At 36.7% G+C, this 19,440-nt stretch overlaps 1 protein-coding gene across 3 annotated transcripts in view; it reads left to right on the top strand.

Annotated features, from left to right (window-relative positions):
- Positions 1–19,440, top strand: part of YLPM1 (YLP motif containing 1) — a 69,196-nt gene that overhangs the window by 41,311 nt on the left and 8,445 nt on the right. For 2 of the 3 annotated variants that reach the window (XM_080676682.1, XM_080676681.1), the window contains 12 exons: positions 4,304–4,724; positions 4,838–4,930; positions 5,160–5,355; positions 5,761–5,879; positions 6,996–7,150; positions 11,900–11,962; positions 12,249–12,368; positions 12,581–12,757; positions 12,845–12,928; positions 13,213–13,296; positions 14,807–14,887; positions 18,126–18,177. In XM_080676682.1, coding sequence (XP_080532808.1) covers positions 4,304–4,724; positions 4,838–4,930; positions 5,160–5,355; positions 5,761–5,879; positions 6,996–7,150; positions 11,900–11,962; positions 12,249–12,368; positions 12,581–12,757; positions 12,845–12,928; positions 13,213–13,296; positions 14,807–14,887; positions 18,126–18,177 — 1,645 coding nt within the window. The remainder of the gene's footprint in view (positions 1–4,303; positions 4,725–4,837; positions 4,931–5,159; positions 5,356–5,760; positions 5,880–6,995; positions 7,151–11,899; positions 11,963–12,248; positions 12,369–12,580; positions 12,758–12,844; positions 12,929–13,212; positions 13,297–14,806; positions 14,888–18,125; positions 18,178–19,440) is intronic. The other variant, XR_013961014.1, reaches the window with a different exon arrangement.

Here is a 19,440-nt window from a genome sequence, read left to right as displayed (position 1 = left end):
ACTTACTTAATGTATTTGGTAGATATAATAGTTTTAATAAAATATTTTAATATGCATTTTGATAATTAGTAAACATAAATATTTTTCCATATTTGTTCATTATATTTCTTCTTGTAAAAGTTCTATTTTTGCTCTTTACCAATTTACCTGTTTGATTCTTAAGGCTTTCTTATCAATTTATATCATCCTTAATATAGATATTAATCCTTTCTCATATAAATACTATAAGGGTGTTTTGTTTTCTACAAACATATCTAGTGCTTTCACTGTATAGTATGAAAAAACACACATTTTTTGTTTTATTTGAAGACATGGTCCCAGGAGTTCTTAACATATTTAAAACACGTCTGGATAGCTGTACTACAGACATAATAGCTTTGTCCTACATAGGCATTTTCTTTTTCTTTCTTTTTTTGTTTTGTTTTGTTGTTAAACCTCACCCGAATATATTTTTCCATTGATTTTTAGAGAGTGGAAGGGAGAGGGAGAGACGCAGAGAAACATCAATTTGAGAGAGATACATCGATCGGTTGCCTCCCACATTGGGGATTGAGCCTGCAACTAGGTGTGTGCCCTTGACCAGACTCGAACCTGAGACCCTTCATTCCACAGGCCAACACTCTATCCACTGAGCCAAACCAGCTAGGGCTACATAGGCATTTTCTTAACAGTTTCAAGTGTCACAACCTAAAGTTTACCTTTAGGTAATCATCATTTGTCTTTAATTCTAGCCTATAGTGGCCTCTCGTTAAATAATGTTTTTTACATTAGCCAAATCCATTTTGTTACCCAGAAAGTTTGTTTTTAAAGCATAACCTACATATGAGTAAATACATAAGTTGTGTATTGTTGGCTTTTCCAGGTCTAACATAGTTTGCAAAAATGAAAATTTGACCATTGGGTTTTGGTACTGAGTAAAAAGGACCTATTTGCCAAGAGGTTCTACTATCTCCTTAACAAACATTTCTATTGGCATTTGGTGATTACTTTGGGAAAATGCATGTAAACATTACACACAACAGTAGCCCTCTTTCTTGGACCGCTTACTAAATTTTCGTTTGGTTTCTTTGTTTTATTGTTTTCTAGTGCTCATGTTGCATATTGGTACCAGCCTTACACAAACTGCTGCTGTCAATCATATAACTGAATAGAAGTGAGGAGGCTAGGTAGAGTTTGTTTCTCTCACTGGAAATTCACTATTTTTTGGAGGAGATAGGTCACCAGAGTGGGAAGATAGATTATAGCAGAAGTTCTTAACTAGGTAGTGAACATCAGAATTACTCATGGAGGTTTGGTTTGTTTGTTTTTTAAACTAATGCCACGACTCACCACAGAACTTCAGTAGGTTTTGGGTGAGCCTGGGATATCTGTATCTAAGTACCTAGCATGCTGATTTTTCTGGAAGGAGAAGAAAGAGAAGGTGGTGGTACATTAGGGAAGGGGTAATAGTGTTGAGGGCAATATTTTTCTTCTTTTCTTTTTAACCACTAATTGAGGTTTTGTTTACATAATCATATAATTTGCCCATTTTAAGTATGTAATTTACTGATTTTTAGTAAATTTACTGAGTTGTGCAACCATCACTATGATCCCGTTTTAGAACATTTTCAACACCCCAGTAAGATCCCTTGTGTCAATTTGAAATTCTAATTCCCATTCCTACCCTAAGTCTTAGGCAGCAATTAATTCACTTTCTGTCTCTATAGATTTGCCTTTCTAGGTATGTCATTTAAATGGAATTATACAACATGTGATCTTTTGTAACTGGCTTGTTAGCTAATGTTTTTAAAATTCATCCATGTTGTAGCATAAATCAGTACTTCTTTTTATTACCAAGTAATAATATATAGTGTGGATATACCATGTTGTGTTGATCCATTCACCAGTTGATGGACATTTGGGTTATTGAGTAATACTATGAATATTTGTGTGCAGGTCTTTGGGTGACATGTTTTTCTTGGATAGATACCTAGGAATGAAATTGCTGAGTTTGTGGTATATTTATGTTTAACTTTTTGAGAAGCTGTTAAACTATTTCCCGAAGTGGCCGCACCATATTACATTCCCACTAGCAATCTAAGAGGGTTCTTATTTTCTACATCCTTGCCATCATTTGTTATTATCTGTGTTATCAATTATAGCCATTCTACTGGGTATGAAATAGTATCTCATTATGATTTAAATTTGCATTTGCCTAATGAATAATAATGTTGAGTATCTTTTCATGTGTTTATAGGCCATTCATATATTTTGTTTGGGGAAATATCTATTTAAATCTTTTCCCATTTTGAAAATAATTTTTCTTACTAAGTTATGAGTTTTTATATTCTGAATACAAGTCCTTTATCAGAGATGTGATTTGCATATGAAGTTGACCATTGAACTGCATGGAGGTTAGGGACACCACACACACACCCCTCCCCTCTTGCAATTGAAAATTTGAATATAACTTTTAAATCCCCAAATCTTAAGTTGTCTTTTGGTATCTTCGAGGGCTTGGGAGGATTGGTTTCAAGAACCTCCCCCCTGCCCCCCTATTGATACTAAAATCTGCAGATACTCAAGTTCCCTATATAAAATGGCATGGATTAGTGCACACACACACACACACACACACACAACCTGTGGACTCCCAGCCACGCAAATAAAAAACAGTGTAGAGGAAAACTGGACAGATACTTGCAAAAAAATGAAACTAGATCACCAACTTACACCATACACAAAAACAAACTCAAAATGGATAAAGGACTTAAATGTAAGATGGGAAACCATAAAAATCTTACAAGAAGCCATAGGCAGCAAAATAGCAGACATTTGTCGTAGCAATATCTTTAATGATACAGCTCCTAGGGAAATGGAAACTAAAGAGAAAATAAGCAAATGAGACTATAGCAAAATAAAAAGCTTCTGCACAACAAAAGAAACCACCAACAAAACAACAAGAAAGCCCACTGTATGGGAGAACATATTTGCCAATGTTATCTCTGATAAGGGTTTAATCTCCAACATTTACAGGGAACTCATACAACTTAACAAAAGGAAGATAAACAATCCAATCAAAAGATGGGTAAAGGACCTAAATAGACACTTTTCAAAAGAGGACATTCAGAAAGCCAAAAAACATATGGAAACATGCTCAAATTCACTAATTATCTGAGAGATGCAAATCAAAACAACAACGAGGTACCATCTCACACCTGTCAGAATGGCTATCATCAACAAATGGCAAGTGCTGGCGAGGATGTGGAGAAAAGGGAACCCTCCTTCACTGCTGGTGGGAATGCAGATTGGTGCAACCACTATGGAAAACAGTATGGTGTTTTCTCAAAAAATTAAAAATGGAACTGCCATTTGACCCAGTGATCCCACTTCTAGGACTATATCCCAAGAAAACAGAAACCCCAATCAGAAAGGATATATGCACCCCTATGTTCATAGCAGCACAATTTACAATAGCTAAGATTTGGAAACAGCCTAAATGTCCATCAGCAGATGAATGGATTAGAAAACTGTGGTATATCTACACAATGGAATACTACGCTGCTGTAAAAAAAAAAAAAAAGGAATTCTTACCATTTGCACTCCCTCTCTCTCTCTCTCCCTTCCTCTCTCTAAAACATATCCTTGGGTGAGGATTAAGAAACTATCCACAAGGATAGTTTTCCATTATGCTAAGTGAAATAAGCCAGTCAGTGAAAGATAAATACCACATGATCTCACTCTTTTATGAAATATAAAGAACATTATAAACTGTTGAACAAAAATAGATAGTGGCAAAGAAGCATCGAACAGACTGTCAAACTACAGGGGGAAGGTAGGGGAGGGGTCGGGGGTAAGAGATCAACCGAAGGACTTGTATGCATGCATATAAGCACAACCAGTAGACGCAAGACACTGGGGTGAGTGCGGGGGAGGGAGGGAGGGAGGGAGGGAGGGAGGAAGAAGGAAGGAAGGAAAGAAGGAAGGAAGGAAGGAAGGAAGGAAAGGAAGGGAGGGAGGAAGAAGGAAGGAAGGAAGGAAGGAAGGAAGGAAGGAAGGAAGGAAGGAAGGAAAAACAAAAAAAACAGTGTAGATATTTATTGGAAAAAAAATTTGTGCATAAGTGGATCCACACAGTTCACATCTGTGTTCCTCAAGGGCCAATTGTATTTTCTCCCTAATGTTGTATTTTAAAGCACAAAAGTTTAGAATTTTCAATGAGTGCAGTTTATTAAATTTTTATTTTATGGATTGAAAACCAGATTTGATGTGCAAAAACATGGTAGTATTCTCATCCACTAAAGCTATTTACTCTGTTTTCCAGCCTCCAGGATCCTATAGACCACCCCCTCCTATGGGTAAACCACCAGGTTCAATTATAAGACCCTCTGCTCCACCAGTAAGATCATCTGTTCCTTTGACCAGGCCACCTATTCCAATACCACCACCACTACCACCTCCTCCTCCTCCACCACCTCCTCCTCCAGTGATAAAGCCACACACTTCAGCGGTGGAACAGGAACGCTGGGATGAAGATTCTTTCTATGGTCTCTGGGATACAAATGAGGAACAAGGACTGAATTCAGAATTTAAACCAGAAACTGTAACTATTCCATCTGCTCCATTGTTACCACCCCCACCTGTTCACCCTTCCATTCCCCCTCCTGGCCCAATGCCTATGGGTATGCCACCAATGTCCAAACCACCACCAGTACAACAGACTGTTGACTATGGCCATGGCCGAGGTGAGTGATAGTGGTTAAGTTTGTATTTGGGATTCTAAAGGAATTATTAGCTTCAGCTTTGCCTTTCATAAGCGTCATTCATATTGTGCTTTATCCCTGATTTTGTTTACCAGATATGTCCACTAACAAAGTTGAACAGATACCCTATGGAGAAAGAATAACTCTGCGCCCAGATCCATTACCTGAAAGATCAACTTTTGAGACAGGTAGGAGTCCTAGAGAGATCAGTATTTTTAAAAAACTTTTAGGACCTAATTATCACATGTTTTTTCCCTTTGGTAAGATTATTTGGGCCTCTTTTTAACATAGCTAAAAGATTTATAAGTTGAAATTAGGGCAACAATTTATACTAGTTCTAAGGTTAGATTTGTACTTTTTTGCCTTTATTTAAGAAAAAAGGGTATTGTTCTTATTTTGTACTAATTGTTTTTGTAGAGCATGCAGGCCAACGTGATCGTTATGATAGAGACAGAGACCGTGAGCCTTATTTTGATCGTCAAAGCAATGTCATGGCAGATCATCGAGATTTCAAAAGGGATCGAGAGACACATAGAGACCGAGACCGGGATCGTGGTGTTACTGACTATGATCGGGATAGATTTGACAGAGAACGCCGACCTCGAGATGATAGGTATGCTATGAAAAATAACTTTGCAAGGTAATTACCATATGCTTGAGTTCAGCAAAAGTCAGTGTGTCTAAAGGAAATTTAGTAAATGACATATTCTTTCTTATGTATAATTTGGAGAGGAAAGAGTAGTTCTGGACCAATCTTCAGGAAACTAGATGCTTGAGTCAATAAAGGTGTAGCCATTACTTAATTAGTAGGCAAACAATTTATTTTTGCAATTTGTGAGCTCTTTAGATGTGTCTATGCAAGGGAGATCTAAATGGAAAAACAAAATAAAAATATAAATATTGACTATGTGTAGTAACTACTTTTAGAGAAAATTGGGCAGGTAATGGTGTTGCATTATGAGACAGAGATCTCCAATTATTTTTTACTTACCAAACCACTTCCTGTTACATCTTCTAGGACTCAGTCATATCGAGACAAAAAAGACCATTCTTCATCCAGAAGAGGGGGATTTGATAGACCATCCTATGACCGAAAGTCTGACCGACCAGCCTATGAGGGACCATCCATGTTTGGAGGTAGAGCAGTGCCTTATTAACTATTAACTATAAAGATGTTGAGAATGCCAACAACCAATACTTCCCATTGTAGCTATAGATTTAAATTTACAGAGTAAAATGCACTGAGGTTTCTAAGGCATGGCAGCATTATCATAAAAATAGCAATGTAATTAATAAAATAAATTGCTTTTTTTATATTATTAAAAGTTTAGAAAATAGAAACAAAATCACTTATAATCCCACCACCCACCAAATCACAGCTATTATAATTTTGTATGTTTTCGCTCATTCTGTCTTCACATACGTATTAATGAAGTTATAACCAAATTATAAATACAATTTCTTTATTGTGCTTATTCCTATTGATCATTTTTATACATTTTTTCCACATATAAATCTATTATATAATGGCTCTATGACATTCTACTGAGTGGATAAAATATAAGACTTATTGTTAGACATTTAGGTTGCTTTTAATTTTTCACTGCTATAAATTCCACTTAAACTAGAAACGTATACCTATTTTTATATATATATATATTTATTGATTTCAGAGAGGAACGGAGAGGAGAGAGAGATAGAAACATCAATGATGAGAGAGAATCATTGATCGGCTGCCTCCTGCACACCCCCTACTGGGGATCGAGCCTGCAACCCAGGCATGTGCCCTTAGCCGGAATTGAACCTGGGACCCTTTGGTCTGCAGGCTGACGCTCTATCCACTGAGCCAAACCGGCTAAGGCGAAATGTATACCTATTTAAAGAACAAACTTTTCTAAGCTGGTGACTCTTGTTCTTAAAACTGTAAAGCAGAAGTTACAGACAAACTCTAAGTCATACTTGGGACCATCCAGTAAGTATATATTATTCTTCTATGTCCTGTTGCTTAACTTTTTTCCTAAATTTAGTACAAATAAGGATGAATTGAGAATTTCTCAAAACATTCTGTTTGCCTGAAATAATATCTAAATCTTTTCATTTTCTTGGTTTTCAATACTTAAAAATTTTCTAATTAAGGTTAAACATGGCTCCCAGATCATTATGAATTATATTACCTTAGGATGAGTGGAAAGAGTTAAAATTTTAAATAATTACTACACAAGTAGTAATTTTGTTCAACTGCTGAAATTCTAGGAGAACGAAGAACTTACCCAGAGGAGCGAATGCCCCTGCCAGCTCCTTCACTAAGCCACCAGCCACCTCCAGCTCCACGGGTAGAGAAGAAACCTGAATCTAAGAATGTGGATGATATTTTGAAACCCCCTGGCCGAGAGAGCAGACCTGAGAGAGTGAGTCCTATGTAGTTGACTAGTTTTCTTGCAAATCAAAAGTTGACAAGAGATCTTTTAAATTTAATATCCTGAATAGAATTTCTCTACTTTTCTGTGACATACATGAGATTCAAGGCATCTTACCATCTCCAATGTATCATATAATCTAAAAAATTACCTACCCTATAGAATCTCAGAAGTTAGAGCTTAATTGCTTGGCAAATTTTCCTAGTGACCTCCAAATGTATACATTTTAATTTTATCGTATATTGCATAATAATTACATTCCATTTTAACAAACTGGCAGTGGACATTTTCATCAGATATTTTGATGTATATCTATATAAGTCATTTAAAATTTATTTCATCTATTATTACTATGTTTTGCATCTATATTTTCTGTGGTTGCTGTTTGCATGATATATCTATTTCCATCCTTTTATTTTCTATCTATTTGTGTCTTTGAATCTAAAGTATGTCTTCTATAGACAACATATAGTTGGATCGATCATGTTTATTTATGCAATCTGACAATTTCTGCTTTTTAATTGGATTGTTTAATTTATTCACATTTAATGTTATGATATAGTAGGCTTAATTCCATTTTTGGATTGTTCAGTTGTATAGAAATTCAGTTGATTTTTGCATATTGATCCTATATCCTGAAACATTGCTAAATTCATTTATTAGCTCTAATAGATTTTTAGTGGATTTGTTAGAATATTGTATACACAAGATCATGGCATCTGCAGATAGAGGTGGTTTTACTTCTTTCTTTCTACTCTGGATACCTTTTATTTCTTTTTCTTTTTTTTTTTCTATGGGTTTACCATACTTTATTTATTTTTTTAAATAAATCTTTATTGTTCAGATTATTACAGGTGTTCCTTTTTTTTTTCCCCCCATAGCTCCCCTCCACCTGATTCCCCACCCCACCCCATGCCCTTACCCCCCGCCACTGTCTTCATCCATAGGTGTAAGATTTTTGTCCAATCTCTTCCCGCACCCCTCACACCCCCTACCCCCTGAGAATTGTCAGTCCACTCCCTTTCTATGTCCCTGATTCTATTATATTCACCAGTCCATTCTGTTCTTCAGATTTTCCATTCTCTTGATTTTTAGATTCACTTGTTGGTAGGTGTGTATTTGATATCATTTTGTTGTTCATAATTTTTATCTTTACCTTTTTCTTCTTCTTCCTCTTCTTAAAGAATACCCTTCAGCATTTCATGTAATCCTGGTTTGGTGGTGATGAACTCCTTTAGCTTTTTCTTGTCTGTGAAGCTCTTTATCTGACCTTCAACTCTGAATGATAGCTTTGCTGGGTAGAGTAATCTTGGTTATAGGTTCTTGCTATTCATCACTTTGAATATTTCTTGCCACTCCCTTCTGGCCAGCATAGTTTCTGCCGAGAAATCAGCTGACAGTCTTATGGGTGCTCCCTTGTAGGTAACTAACCGTTTTTCTCTTGCTGCTTTCAAGATTCTCTCTTTGTCTTTTCCCCTTGGCATTTTAATTATGATGTGTCTTGGTGTGGTCCTCTTTGGATTCTTCTTGTATGGGGTTCTGTGTGCTTCCTGAACTTGTAAGTCTATTTCTTTCACCAGGTAGGGAAAGTTTCCTGTCATTATTTCTTCTAATAGGTTTTCAATATTTTGCTCTCTCTCTTCTTCTGGCACCCCAAAAATTCGGATGTTGGTACGCTTAAAGTTGTCCCAGAGGCTCCTTACACTATCTTCATATTTTTGGATTCTATTTTCTTTTTGTTTTTCTGGTTGGGTGTTTTTTGTTTCCTCATATTTCAGATCTTTGGTTTGATTCTTGGGGTTCTTTGATCTACAGTTGAGTTTCTGTATATTCTTTATTTCAGACAGTGTATGCTTAATTTCTGACTGGTCCTTTTCCATTATTTTGGCATTCTCATTAAGATCCTTAAAGGTCTCACTAAGTTCCTCAGCAGTTTATAGAAGATTCTTGAGTAACCTTATAAATGTGGTTCTGAACTCTGTGTTGTCCAGTAGTTTGCTTTCCTCCATTTCTTTCATTCATGACATGTTTCTTTGTCTCCGCATTTTGCTGCTTCTTGTGTTGATGGAGTGGCTTTGTGTGGTAGGTGACCTATAGGGGCCAGTAGCTCAGCCTCCCCAATCACCTGAGGTGGACGCCTTTGGTACACCCCTTTGTGGGCTGAGTGCAAAGTCTTGGTGTAGTTAAGCCTTGATTGCTGTTGGTACACTGGGAGGAATTGACCTCCAGGCCAATTGGCTGTGAGGACCCACTGTGTCTATAATGGAAGAACTGCTGCGGTGGAGACACGCTTATGGTGCAGGACTTGTTTCAGTGGGGCTTTGGTGCTCACTGAGTCTGCCTCTTGAATGTGTCACTCATGGATGTGAGGAGTTGAAATCTGGTCTCACACTGACCACTAGGTACACTGGCTTCTGCATCTCTAATGGGGTGCAGGTCAGCTACTGTCTGAGGCCACCTAGCAGGCGCTACAGCGAGAACTACAGTTTTCTCCTGTTTGCTTGGGGTTTGGAGGTTTTGGAGCTGTTTGACCCGGGCTGCAAGTTTGCTAGGTTAAGCTGCGATAGGGCAGGTCATTCATATGCTAAAGCAGCTGCTTGGAGCTTGGGTGGGTTTGTAGATTGTGCGGGGTGGGGTCTCAGGGCGTGACTAGGCTAGGGCGTGGCAAACAGCGATGGCTGCCAGTAAGCCGGCTCTGTGTCTCTGACCGCGTCCCTGCTCAGCCCTGCAAGCAAGCCACCCTCACTTTCCGACCCCACGGCAGACAGTCCAGCTTCTCCCCGTAGGAGTTTGGGTCCCCGTGTCTCCCCAGAAACTGGAGTTTGGAGTAATCGGGAGCTTGTCTCCCTTCGGGTTGAAAAAAGCAGCGCTCCCAGTCGCCCTTCACCAGCCCAATTCTCGCGCTTCCATACCTCAGCCTTTCAGCGCTTGTGCACCTCTCAATGCTGTTTGCTCTTTCCTTCTAGTTGTAGAACTTCCACTCAGCCAGCTTTCCTGTGGTTCTGGGTGATAGACGTTTTGTCTTTTAGTTGTAGTTTTGAAATTGTTGTGCGAGGCAGCAGTTTAGGTGTTTACCTATGCCGCCATCTTGGATCCTCTCCTACCATACTTTATTCACCTTTTATTTCTTTTTCTTGCCTAGTTGCTCGGGCTAGTAGATGTGTGAGTGGATATCCTTATTTTATTCCTGACCTTAGCAAACTTTCAGTCTTTTATCATTAAGTATGATATTAGCTATGGGTTTTCAGTAGGTGTTCTTTATCAGGTTGAGGAGGTTCCCCTCCATTTATATTAGTTGAATGTTTTTTATCTTGAAAGGATGTTGGATTTTGTTGAATGCTTTTTTTTTTGTCAGTTAAGGCTTTTGTTTTTATTATATTATTTTTTATTTTACTCTATTGTGTGTATTTTTGTTTTTTATTATATTGATATATATTACATGAATTGCTTTTCAGATATTAATTTACATCCCTGAGATAAATTCACTTGGTGTATAATGCTTTTTATATGTTTCTGGATTCAGTTTGCTAGTATTATGTTGAGGATTTTTGCATCTATATTCATAAGAGATATCTGTGATTTTCTTGTGATGTATTTGGTTTTGGTATCCAGGTTATCCGTTTGATTTGAAATGCTGGCCTCAAAATGAGTTGAGAATTGTTCCTTCCTCTTCTATTTTTGGGAAGAGTTTGTGAAGAGTTGGTATTAATTCTTCTTTAAATGTTAGAATTCAATAATGTACTGTAGTCATCTGGGCCTGAGCTTTACCTTGTGGATAGTTTTTCAGTCCTCACCCAAGAATATGTTTTAGAGAGAGGAAGGGAGAGGGAGAGAGAGACACACATCACTGTGACAGAATCATCGATCAGTTGCCTCTGTATGCACCCAATCGGTGGTTGAACCTGCAACCTAGGTATGTGCCCTGATCAGGAATCAAATCCCCAACCATTTGTTGTATGGGATGACACTCCAGTCAACTTAGCCACCCAACCAGTGCTCTTTGTGGGTAGTTTTTGATATCAAATTCAATCTCTTACTTATCCTAGTTCTATTCTAATTATCTATTTCTTGAATTGGTTTCAGTAGTCTGTGTCTTTCTAGAGATTTGTCCATTTCATGATCTAATTTGTTGGCCTATAATTGTTCATAGTATTCCTTTATAATCCTTTTTTTATTTCTATAAGGTTGTCAGTCATGTCTCCTCTTTCATTTCTGATTCTAATAATTCGAGTCTTCTCTTTTTTTTTCTTTGTCACTCTAGCTAAAAGTGTGTCAATTTTTTTCATCTTTTCAAAGAACCAGCTTTTACTGTTTTTCTGTTCTTCATTTTATTAACTTCTGCCCTAATGTTTATTATTTCATTCTATCTGGTTGCTTTAGGTTTAGTTTGTTCTTCTTTTTACAATGTCTTAATGTAAAAGGTTAGGTTATGATTTGAGATTTTTCTTCTTAATAAATTTCCTTATGAGCACAGCTTTAGCTACATCTCGTAAGTTTTAGTATGCTGTCTTCATTTTTATTTATCTCAAAGTATTTTTTTATTTTTCTTCTTGTTCTTTGTTATTCCATTGTAGTCATAGTGCTTTATATTATTTCTATTCTTTCAAATTTATTAAGGTTTGTTTCATGGCATATCATGTGGTCTGTCATGGAGAATGATACAGATCGTTGTTAACTATAAGATTTTATTGTAAAAAAAATCTTCTCTGAGTGATTTTTTTTTTTTTTATCATGTTTCAGATTGTTGTTATAATGAGAGGATTGCCAGGCAGTGGAAAGACACATGTTGCAAAACTTATTCGAGTGAGTATGGAAAAGCCAAAGAGTCAGTTGCTTTTATTAGCTGCTTGTCTTTTTACCAGGCAGCACTTATCAATACAGAATTTCCCATTTGATCCATTCTTATTGGCTCATAGGTAGAGGCTGTCCCATATAAATTTTGGTCTGCTTAGACAAATATTTTTGCTTCTGTTTGATTTGAAACCACCAGAAGATTGCATATTATTTAGCCATAAGAAGGAACTTTAGTGTAAACATTCATTAATTTATTTTATAAATTCTCTAATTTTCTTGACTATCTGATTCTTAGGATAAGGAGGTAGAATTTGGAGGACCTGCACCCAGAGTTCTAAGCCTGGATGATTACTTCATCACTGAAGTGGAAAAAGAAGAAAAAGATCCAGATTCTGGAAAGAAAGTGAAAAAGAAGGTATGGTTACATCCTAATTTATTAACAGTGAAAGGAGAGGTATGGCTTTTTTGGAGAAAAGAAAGAGTTTTCTGTTTTTTTTAACACAAACTTTAGTACTCAGGTATGAAGTAACGACTACAAATCCATCTCTATCCAGATGCTGACCAAGGAAGAGGTGTAGGATGATTCTTTGCTTTTGCTAACTGCATATCTCCCTTGGGGGATTTTAGGTAATGGAATATGAATATGAAGCTGAGATGGAAGAGACCTACCGCACCAGCATGTTCAAAACTTTCAAAAAGACTTTGGATGATGGCTTTTTCCCTTTCATCATCCTGGATGCCATCAATGACAGAGTTAGACATTTTGACCAGTTTTGGAGTGCAGCAAAAACCAAGGGGTTTGAGGTACAGACTTAAAATAATTTTTGAGTACTTTGTGTTATCATGTAAGTGCTGTATTTGTTTGCCTAATCACTATTCATTCTTTCTTAGGTGTATTTGGCTGAAATGAGTGCAGATAACCAGACTTGTGGCAAGAGAAATATTCATGGAAGAAAGCTTAAAGAAATAAACAAGGTGATTTTTTGAAACATAGAAGGTGTTGTATTTTAAACTTTATTTAGGCTGTCTCATCTATGATGTCTGGAATTTCTTGCTTATCCCCTTTACTTTCAAAATATCTTTTCTATCTGCTTCAGTAAATGTTTCTTAACCTTTGTATCTAAGTGAAAAAGATGGCCGAGCTCTGCCTGGAGCTAGCCTGTTAGACTTCACAGCATTAGTTAATTTGTCTTGGATGCTCCCTTGGTCTTTTTTGAATAGTTTACAGAGATAACTTGACCCTCTGAATCTTTCAATAGATGGCTGATCACTGGGAAACTGCACCTCGTCATATGATGCGCCTGGACATTCGTTCTTTGTTGCAAGATGCTGCTATTGAGGAGGTGAGGGTCTTTTGCCTCAAAGGCAGTGCAAAATAACCCCTTCTTTACCCCTTTTACTTTGAAAAATATTTAAACTACAGAAAAGTTGCACAAATAATATAAAAACACCTGTTCAACTATGATGGAGATTCATCAGTTATTAATATTTTGCCACATTTTTCTCTATATAGATAATATTCTCCCTCTCTTCCTCATTATTATTACTACTAGGGAGCCCAGTGCATGAATTCGTACACCTTGAAAGGAACTGTGGGTAGCAAGGCTGTGGTGGGCAACAGGAGCAGGTCTCAACCCATCCTCTGCACCCCCACCCGGCCCCTCCCACCATGGCCCTGGTCCCTTGTCTGCCAGCAGCCCTGCTCCCACCGCTGCTGCTCCCACACACTGCTGGCGCCAGCCCCACTTGTACCCATTGACGGTGCGGAGTGTTTGGGGCCGTCGCCAGCAGCAGGTGCCAGAGGCAGCTGCCGGCCCCGATCACCCCTCAGGAGCAGGGGAGGTGGAGAAGCCCGGAGGGGCGATCAGAGCTGGCAGCCACTGCTCGCACCTACTGACGGCATCGAGCTATCGGGGCTGGCACCAGGCACCAGCAGCAGGTTTGAGCAGCAGCTACAGGGCCGGCACCAGCAGCAGGTGCGAGCTCGGGGCGGAACCGCAGTGCATGGGAGCAAAGAATTTTCAATAACCACCAGAGGCTCACCCCAATGACAGCCACCAGCGCCCAGCCTTGGTCTGGTGCCCCTGCTCACCTGCTCCACCATCCTGCTGCGGCCGATGCCCACCATGTTCTGCATGTACCCCCTGGTGGTCAGCACATGTCATAGTGACCGGTTTTTCGGTTGTTCCCCTGCTTGGTCTATTTGCATATTAACCTTTTATTATATAGGATTGTTATCACTATTATTGTGGAACCATTTGAGAGTGAAGTTACAGATCTCATAACCCTTCACCCCTCAATATTTCAATAGGTATCCCAAGAACAAGGGCATTCTCTTACAAAACTAGAAGTCTGAATCACCTCATATACAGTTCATATTCAGGTTTCACCCTATAAATACCTTTCTAATCCATCTCCTTTCTATTTGAGTTGCTACCATTCTGGACCAAGCTACTATCATTTTACTGTTCACTATAACCTTTCTTGCATTTTTAAATTTGGATCATATATATGTTTTACTTGATTAGAAAAATGCTTGCTAAAGGTTCTTAAAGGAAATCTTAGTAATTCATAGGCATTCAAAACATAATTATCAACGTAGGACAGATCATTATATTCAACTTCACAGGAATTTATAAAGATAAATATTCCAGAAAAATGAAAGGCAAGAATATTATTGCCTTTTATCAGTGTATTTTAAAGTTTAGGGTGTTAAAAATTAATTAGTATGTAACAGTGATTCTGTGCTGTCTCTCTCTGGGCAACTGTGTTCATTTCAGATCTCAATGACGGAATCAACATTTTCTTAAATGTTAACTCAATCTTTTTATTATGATTATTGGGGTGGTGTAGGTAGAGATGGAAGATTTTGATGCAAATATCGAAGAACAGAAGGAAGAAAAGAAAGATGCAGAGGAAGAGGAAAACGAACTGGTAGGAGACAGACCAACCACTTTGAACAAAGTGTCTTTTTATTAAAATTCTTAGGTGTTTAAATTCAGATCAATGGTCAGATTATTACTGTTGATGTGCACCTTAGTGGTAGTAATTTCCATAATCATCTTCAAGGAGACTTCTGGATATTTTTTATTTTACTCCTGATCAAAAGAACCCTCTACTGTGTATTACAAGAAAATTTTAAGAATGCTAAGAAACTTACCTTGTATTCATCTATTTGCGGGTGGCTTTAGGTGTAATATACATTTTGAGAAAATCAATTACAGATCAAAGGGTATTCTTGTACTTCAGCACATATCTGGTACAGCCTACCCCATATGCATAATTGTCTCTTCTTTGCTGTAAGATCTCAAAATTGAGTTTCTGTCAACTGAGGCAGAAAACTTATTGAAGGAGGAGGCAGAGGGTTGCCATAGACTGCTGGATTTGTTCTTCTGCATTTTATTCTGTTAAGTGATGGGGAAAATTATTTGACTGTGTAGGCAATGCATTTTGCTTAGGCTGATTAGAGGCTTACATAGTGTGAGTTCAAAGTTCCTGTGTATCTCCTGTAAATGCTTTTGATCATACGTCTTAGAGATGTTTGCCTTACTCTGTCATCATGAATATGTGACCTATAGAGTTATGTTACTTTTCTGTGTTTGGTAAATGAGGTACAGAGATTAGTGATGCCTTGAAATAGTGTTGCTTTTTAAATTCAAAGTATTATTTGGTTTATTTAATATTTCAGCCCTTGCTAAAACTGCTTCTCATATTCTTCTAAAAATATACAAAGCAAGAACCATGATTCCTACCTCCCAGAGAATACAGGCTCTTTAAGGAGTGGTCTTATTAAACCCATGTCTGATATGGGGACTCTGGATAGAAACTGTGTGTTTATATAGAGATGGTGCCTCTACGTTCCTAGATTTCATATGTGGATTAAAAAATAAGCTTTAAAGTTAATGGCATTTGAGTCTCAGTTTTTCTTTTCTTTAAATAAAGTATTTTTCTTAATTAGGTTGTATTCTGGCATATATAAGCTAAAATGTAGGCAGGAAACTCACTTAAAGGTCCACGCTGTTCTGGAATATGGCTATTGACCTCATTAGCTACTTGCAGCGTGTGTACTAGCAAGTGATTGTGTGAGAAGTCTGTAATGTTAGCTTTCTGAAGGTCCATTTTTCTTTTGTGGAGATTCAGTTCAGGATTTGGTTCATAACATCTGATTTGTTTAGGTATAGGTCAAAACAGAACTTTTAATTTTAAAAAATAAAACACATTGTAATACTACATTTTTATATCAGAAAGCTGGCAAAGACGCCTTAGGACTCTTCCCTGCTGGACTACCTCTTTTATTTCCAAGTGGCTTAACATTTTAGGCAGTGAGAAGATGTTTTAAGTAAGAACAGGGTGTGGTTCCAGCAGGGAGAAATTAATATATTTGTTTTGCTTATCTTTGTTATAAAACTTCTCTTAGCCCACTCAAAAATGCAGATTTCAGATCTTCTACTATTGGGTTTTATTCCAAAAGTAAAAGATTGTAATATTCTTATTTTGCTTATCTTTGTTATAAAACTTCTCTTAACCCATTCAAAAAGGCAGAGTCCAGATCTTCTGTTACTGGGTTTTATTCCAAGAGTAAAAGATTCTTGGTGAATTTTAACCAAAGGGTTAAGAACAAATCTCATGTCATTCAGACCATTTTACTGAAATTCTCAATAAACTTTGCATTTTGTACTCTCTACTTATTGATTACTATAGCTGGGTGAAAGCCAAACTTTTCTTGGTTAAGAGAAATTTGGGGCGGGGAAGAGAAATCATTGGTTTAATATTTTGCCTTCATTAGTGCTTCAGTGAATCAAGTTGATGTGACTCAGAATTTATAATTATTGTAATGATGCTTAAGGTTTTCAGATGATTTTTGAGGTATAACTTGTACAAATTTCATCAATACTTAATTAACTTCTAACACCATCACTTCAGCATAGTTTTGTCTTGGTTTGTTCTTAAAATGTATTTGAAAAAGATGGTATAATTTATAAACCTGAAATACTTCCTAATGAATTGAAATTGAATTATTGATTTGGCTTAAAGACTAGAAATGTATAAGGCCTGTAGGTTTCCTGGAAGAATTGATTGATGCTCTATTAAACTCTTACACAGATATTACTGTCATGAAATGTTCAACATACTTTGCAACTTACCTGAGTGTCAGTCTATATTATGAAATTGAACATTCCCAATAGTCAAGAGATATATTGATTCTTGAAAGATGATGCTGACACCTTTGTTGAGTCTGTTCTGTATTATTATAAGTTCTAGTATTTAAGTTCTGTATGTTAGGGTCTAACAGAGAACAGAGTCCAAATGAAGGAAAAGGGGAATCATGGTAAATTACATGAAAAAAGCATACATTTACTTGCCAGGTTATAAACTGAAAGGATTACTACATAGTTAAATAGGTACATTGGGAAATTTGAAAATCTTATGGGACTTTGTTTGAAATAAATTACCCATCATTTATTAAATAAGACATAAATTGCCTGTGGAAATTTCTGGTTTTTCATGTAATAGGAAAATATAATTTTAGAAGACATCAGAAATAATCATCAGATTCCAGATTACAAAAAAGATGCTCTGAAGTCGATTCAGTAAAATAACCTTTGTAAGATCTGCTAAGTGGATGGAGTCATTTAAAAATGAAGTTGAACTTCATAGTTGTGTTCAGTGATACCAAGTTTTCTCCTTTCTCTTGAATATTTAAAATTATGCTGGATTATAAAGTAACTACCTTGAAAAACACTCTGGACCTCATGCCTATTATCACTTGAGAATAACAGTTGAATTGAGAAAATAACCTAGCTAGTATTAGAAATCCTCTGCTACTCTGAATGATTAATTTTAGCACAGTAACTACCATACATTCTCACCTTATTTACTATACAGCTGTTGTTCAGACTACAGTTGTGTGTCCTGAACTGTAGCTGCCTCTAAGCGCCTTCATGATACTATTTTGAAATGACTACTCTGAAATCTGGGCACTGCAGATTTATGAATTTGGAAATTCAGTATCTTCAAAGATAGTGAGATTGTGTTTTCCCTAAAGATATATTTATAACTAGTGAGTGGAAGCTGAATCCATTCCCAATTTTAATGCTTTTCCAGTTCAAAAGTGATATGCATGTATGTGTCTCTTTCTAACCCTTCGAGCTTCTCTCTGTGTACAATTTAGGGTTACATTCCGAAAAGCAAATGGGAGATGGACACATCTGAGGCAAAGCTAGGTGGGTATTTCCTTTTTCCTGTTTTTATATGTGATACCTGATGGTAATGGTCATAGATCTTTCTGCTGTAAGAAGAACAGATTCCCCAAAAGTTCTGCTTAAACCAAGCTTTTGGCCTACCTTACATAACTAGTTTAACTAGTTATATCTTGTGACAGAGTGAAAGAAGAGCATTTTAAAGGAGCTACCTTCAATACCACTTAAAGTTTTTGGAGTAAATGGAGATATGTAATAAATTTAGTAATAAAATACTGTCACTTCTGAAATTCATTCTTTAATATTAATCAGAAATGTTAGTGCCAATGAGATTTCTGCTTTTCTAAAAGAGTATTTAACTACAGTCCAACGTTGAACCAGATTGTGAATACTTTGTGTAGTAATAATAGTAAGAATAAATAGTGAAGCTTAAAAATTAATTAATTAAAGGGCAGTTATTTTCCTTGTATTATAAATTAGAGTTTCTAGGTGGGGAGCGGTAGACACAATTTAGGTCTTTGAAGAGCCTGCCTTATAAGATTCCACTTATATTTTCCTTCAACTTGCCTTTAGTGCTAGATTACAAGGTTAACTGGTTAAAATGATTATCTAAATCAAAAATTGGAGTTGCCAACAGAAAATCATGCATATCCACTGGGTTTTCCTCCAGTATTTCAAAACATTTTTTCAGGGTTCTTTGTTTTTGTTTTTACCTTACTTAAAGAGAATCATTTAACATGTGGATTAAGATATGACAAAAATAAGAAAGTGTGATAAGGGCTTTTTGAGAAGATTGACCTTACCAATGTATGAAGTATGGTTGTCGGTCTTCATGTTTCTCTTCCTGGTTATCATACTATTATTGCAGAACTAAAGTAACCATCTAAAGATCATAAAATCATAGAATAAATTTGAGTCATTTAGCTGCTTCACTGTTTGAGGCACATTGTGTTTCTGACATAAGAGGGTGTACATTTTACATACAATCTCATAGGCTATGCCTTTTATTTTGCCCAACTGATGACATTTGCAATTGATGTTGACCAGATCCTATGTCAAAAGATAATTCCATAATCTGTAGTATTACTGTATTATTGGGATAGTTACTTTGTGTAAAGTCTAGAATTTTTCCTAATGTATGTCATGTGAAAATTGTATGTGGTTACTGACTTATTCTTCCACTAGTCTTCCTTCTGTGGGAAATCTTAACAATAACCATCTATCTCCTTTCCTAAACTTTTAAAGCATTTATAACTGTTTAAATGCAATTAAATATGTAGGAAAATA

Source organism: Plecotus auritus (genome assembly GCF_963455305.1).
Source record: "Plecotus auritus genome assembly, chromosome: 1".
Lineage (NCBI taxonomy): Eukaryota > Metazoa > Chordata > Mammalia > Chiroptera > Vespertilionidae > Plecotus > Plecotus auritus.
This window is presented reverse-complemented; position numbering and strand designations above follow the sequence as displayed.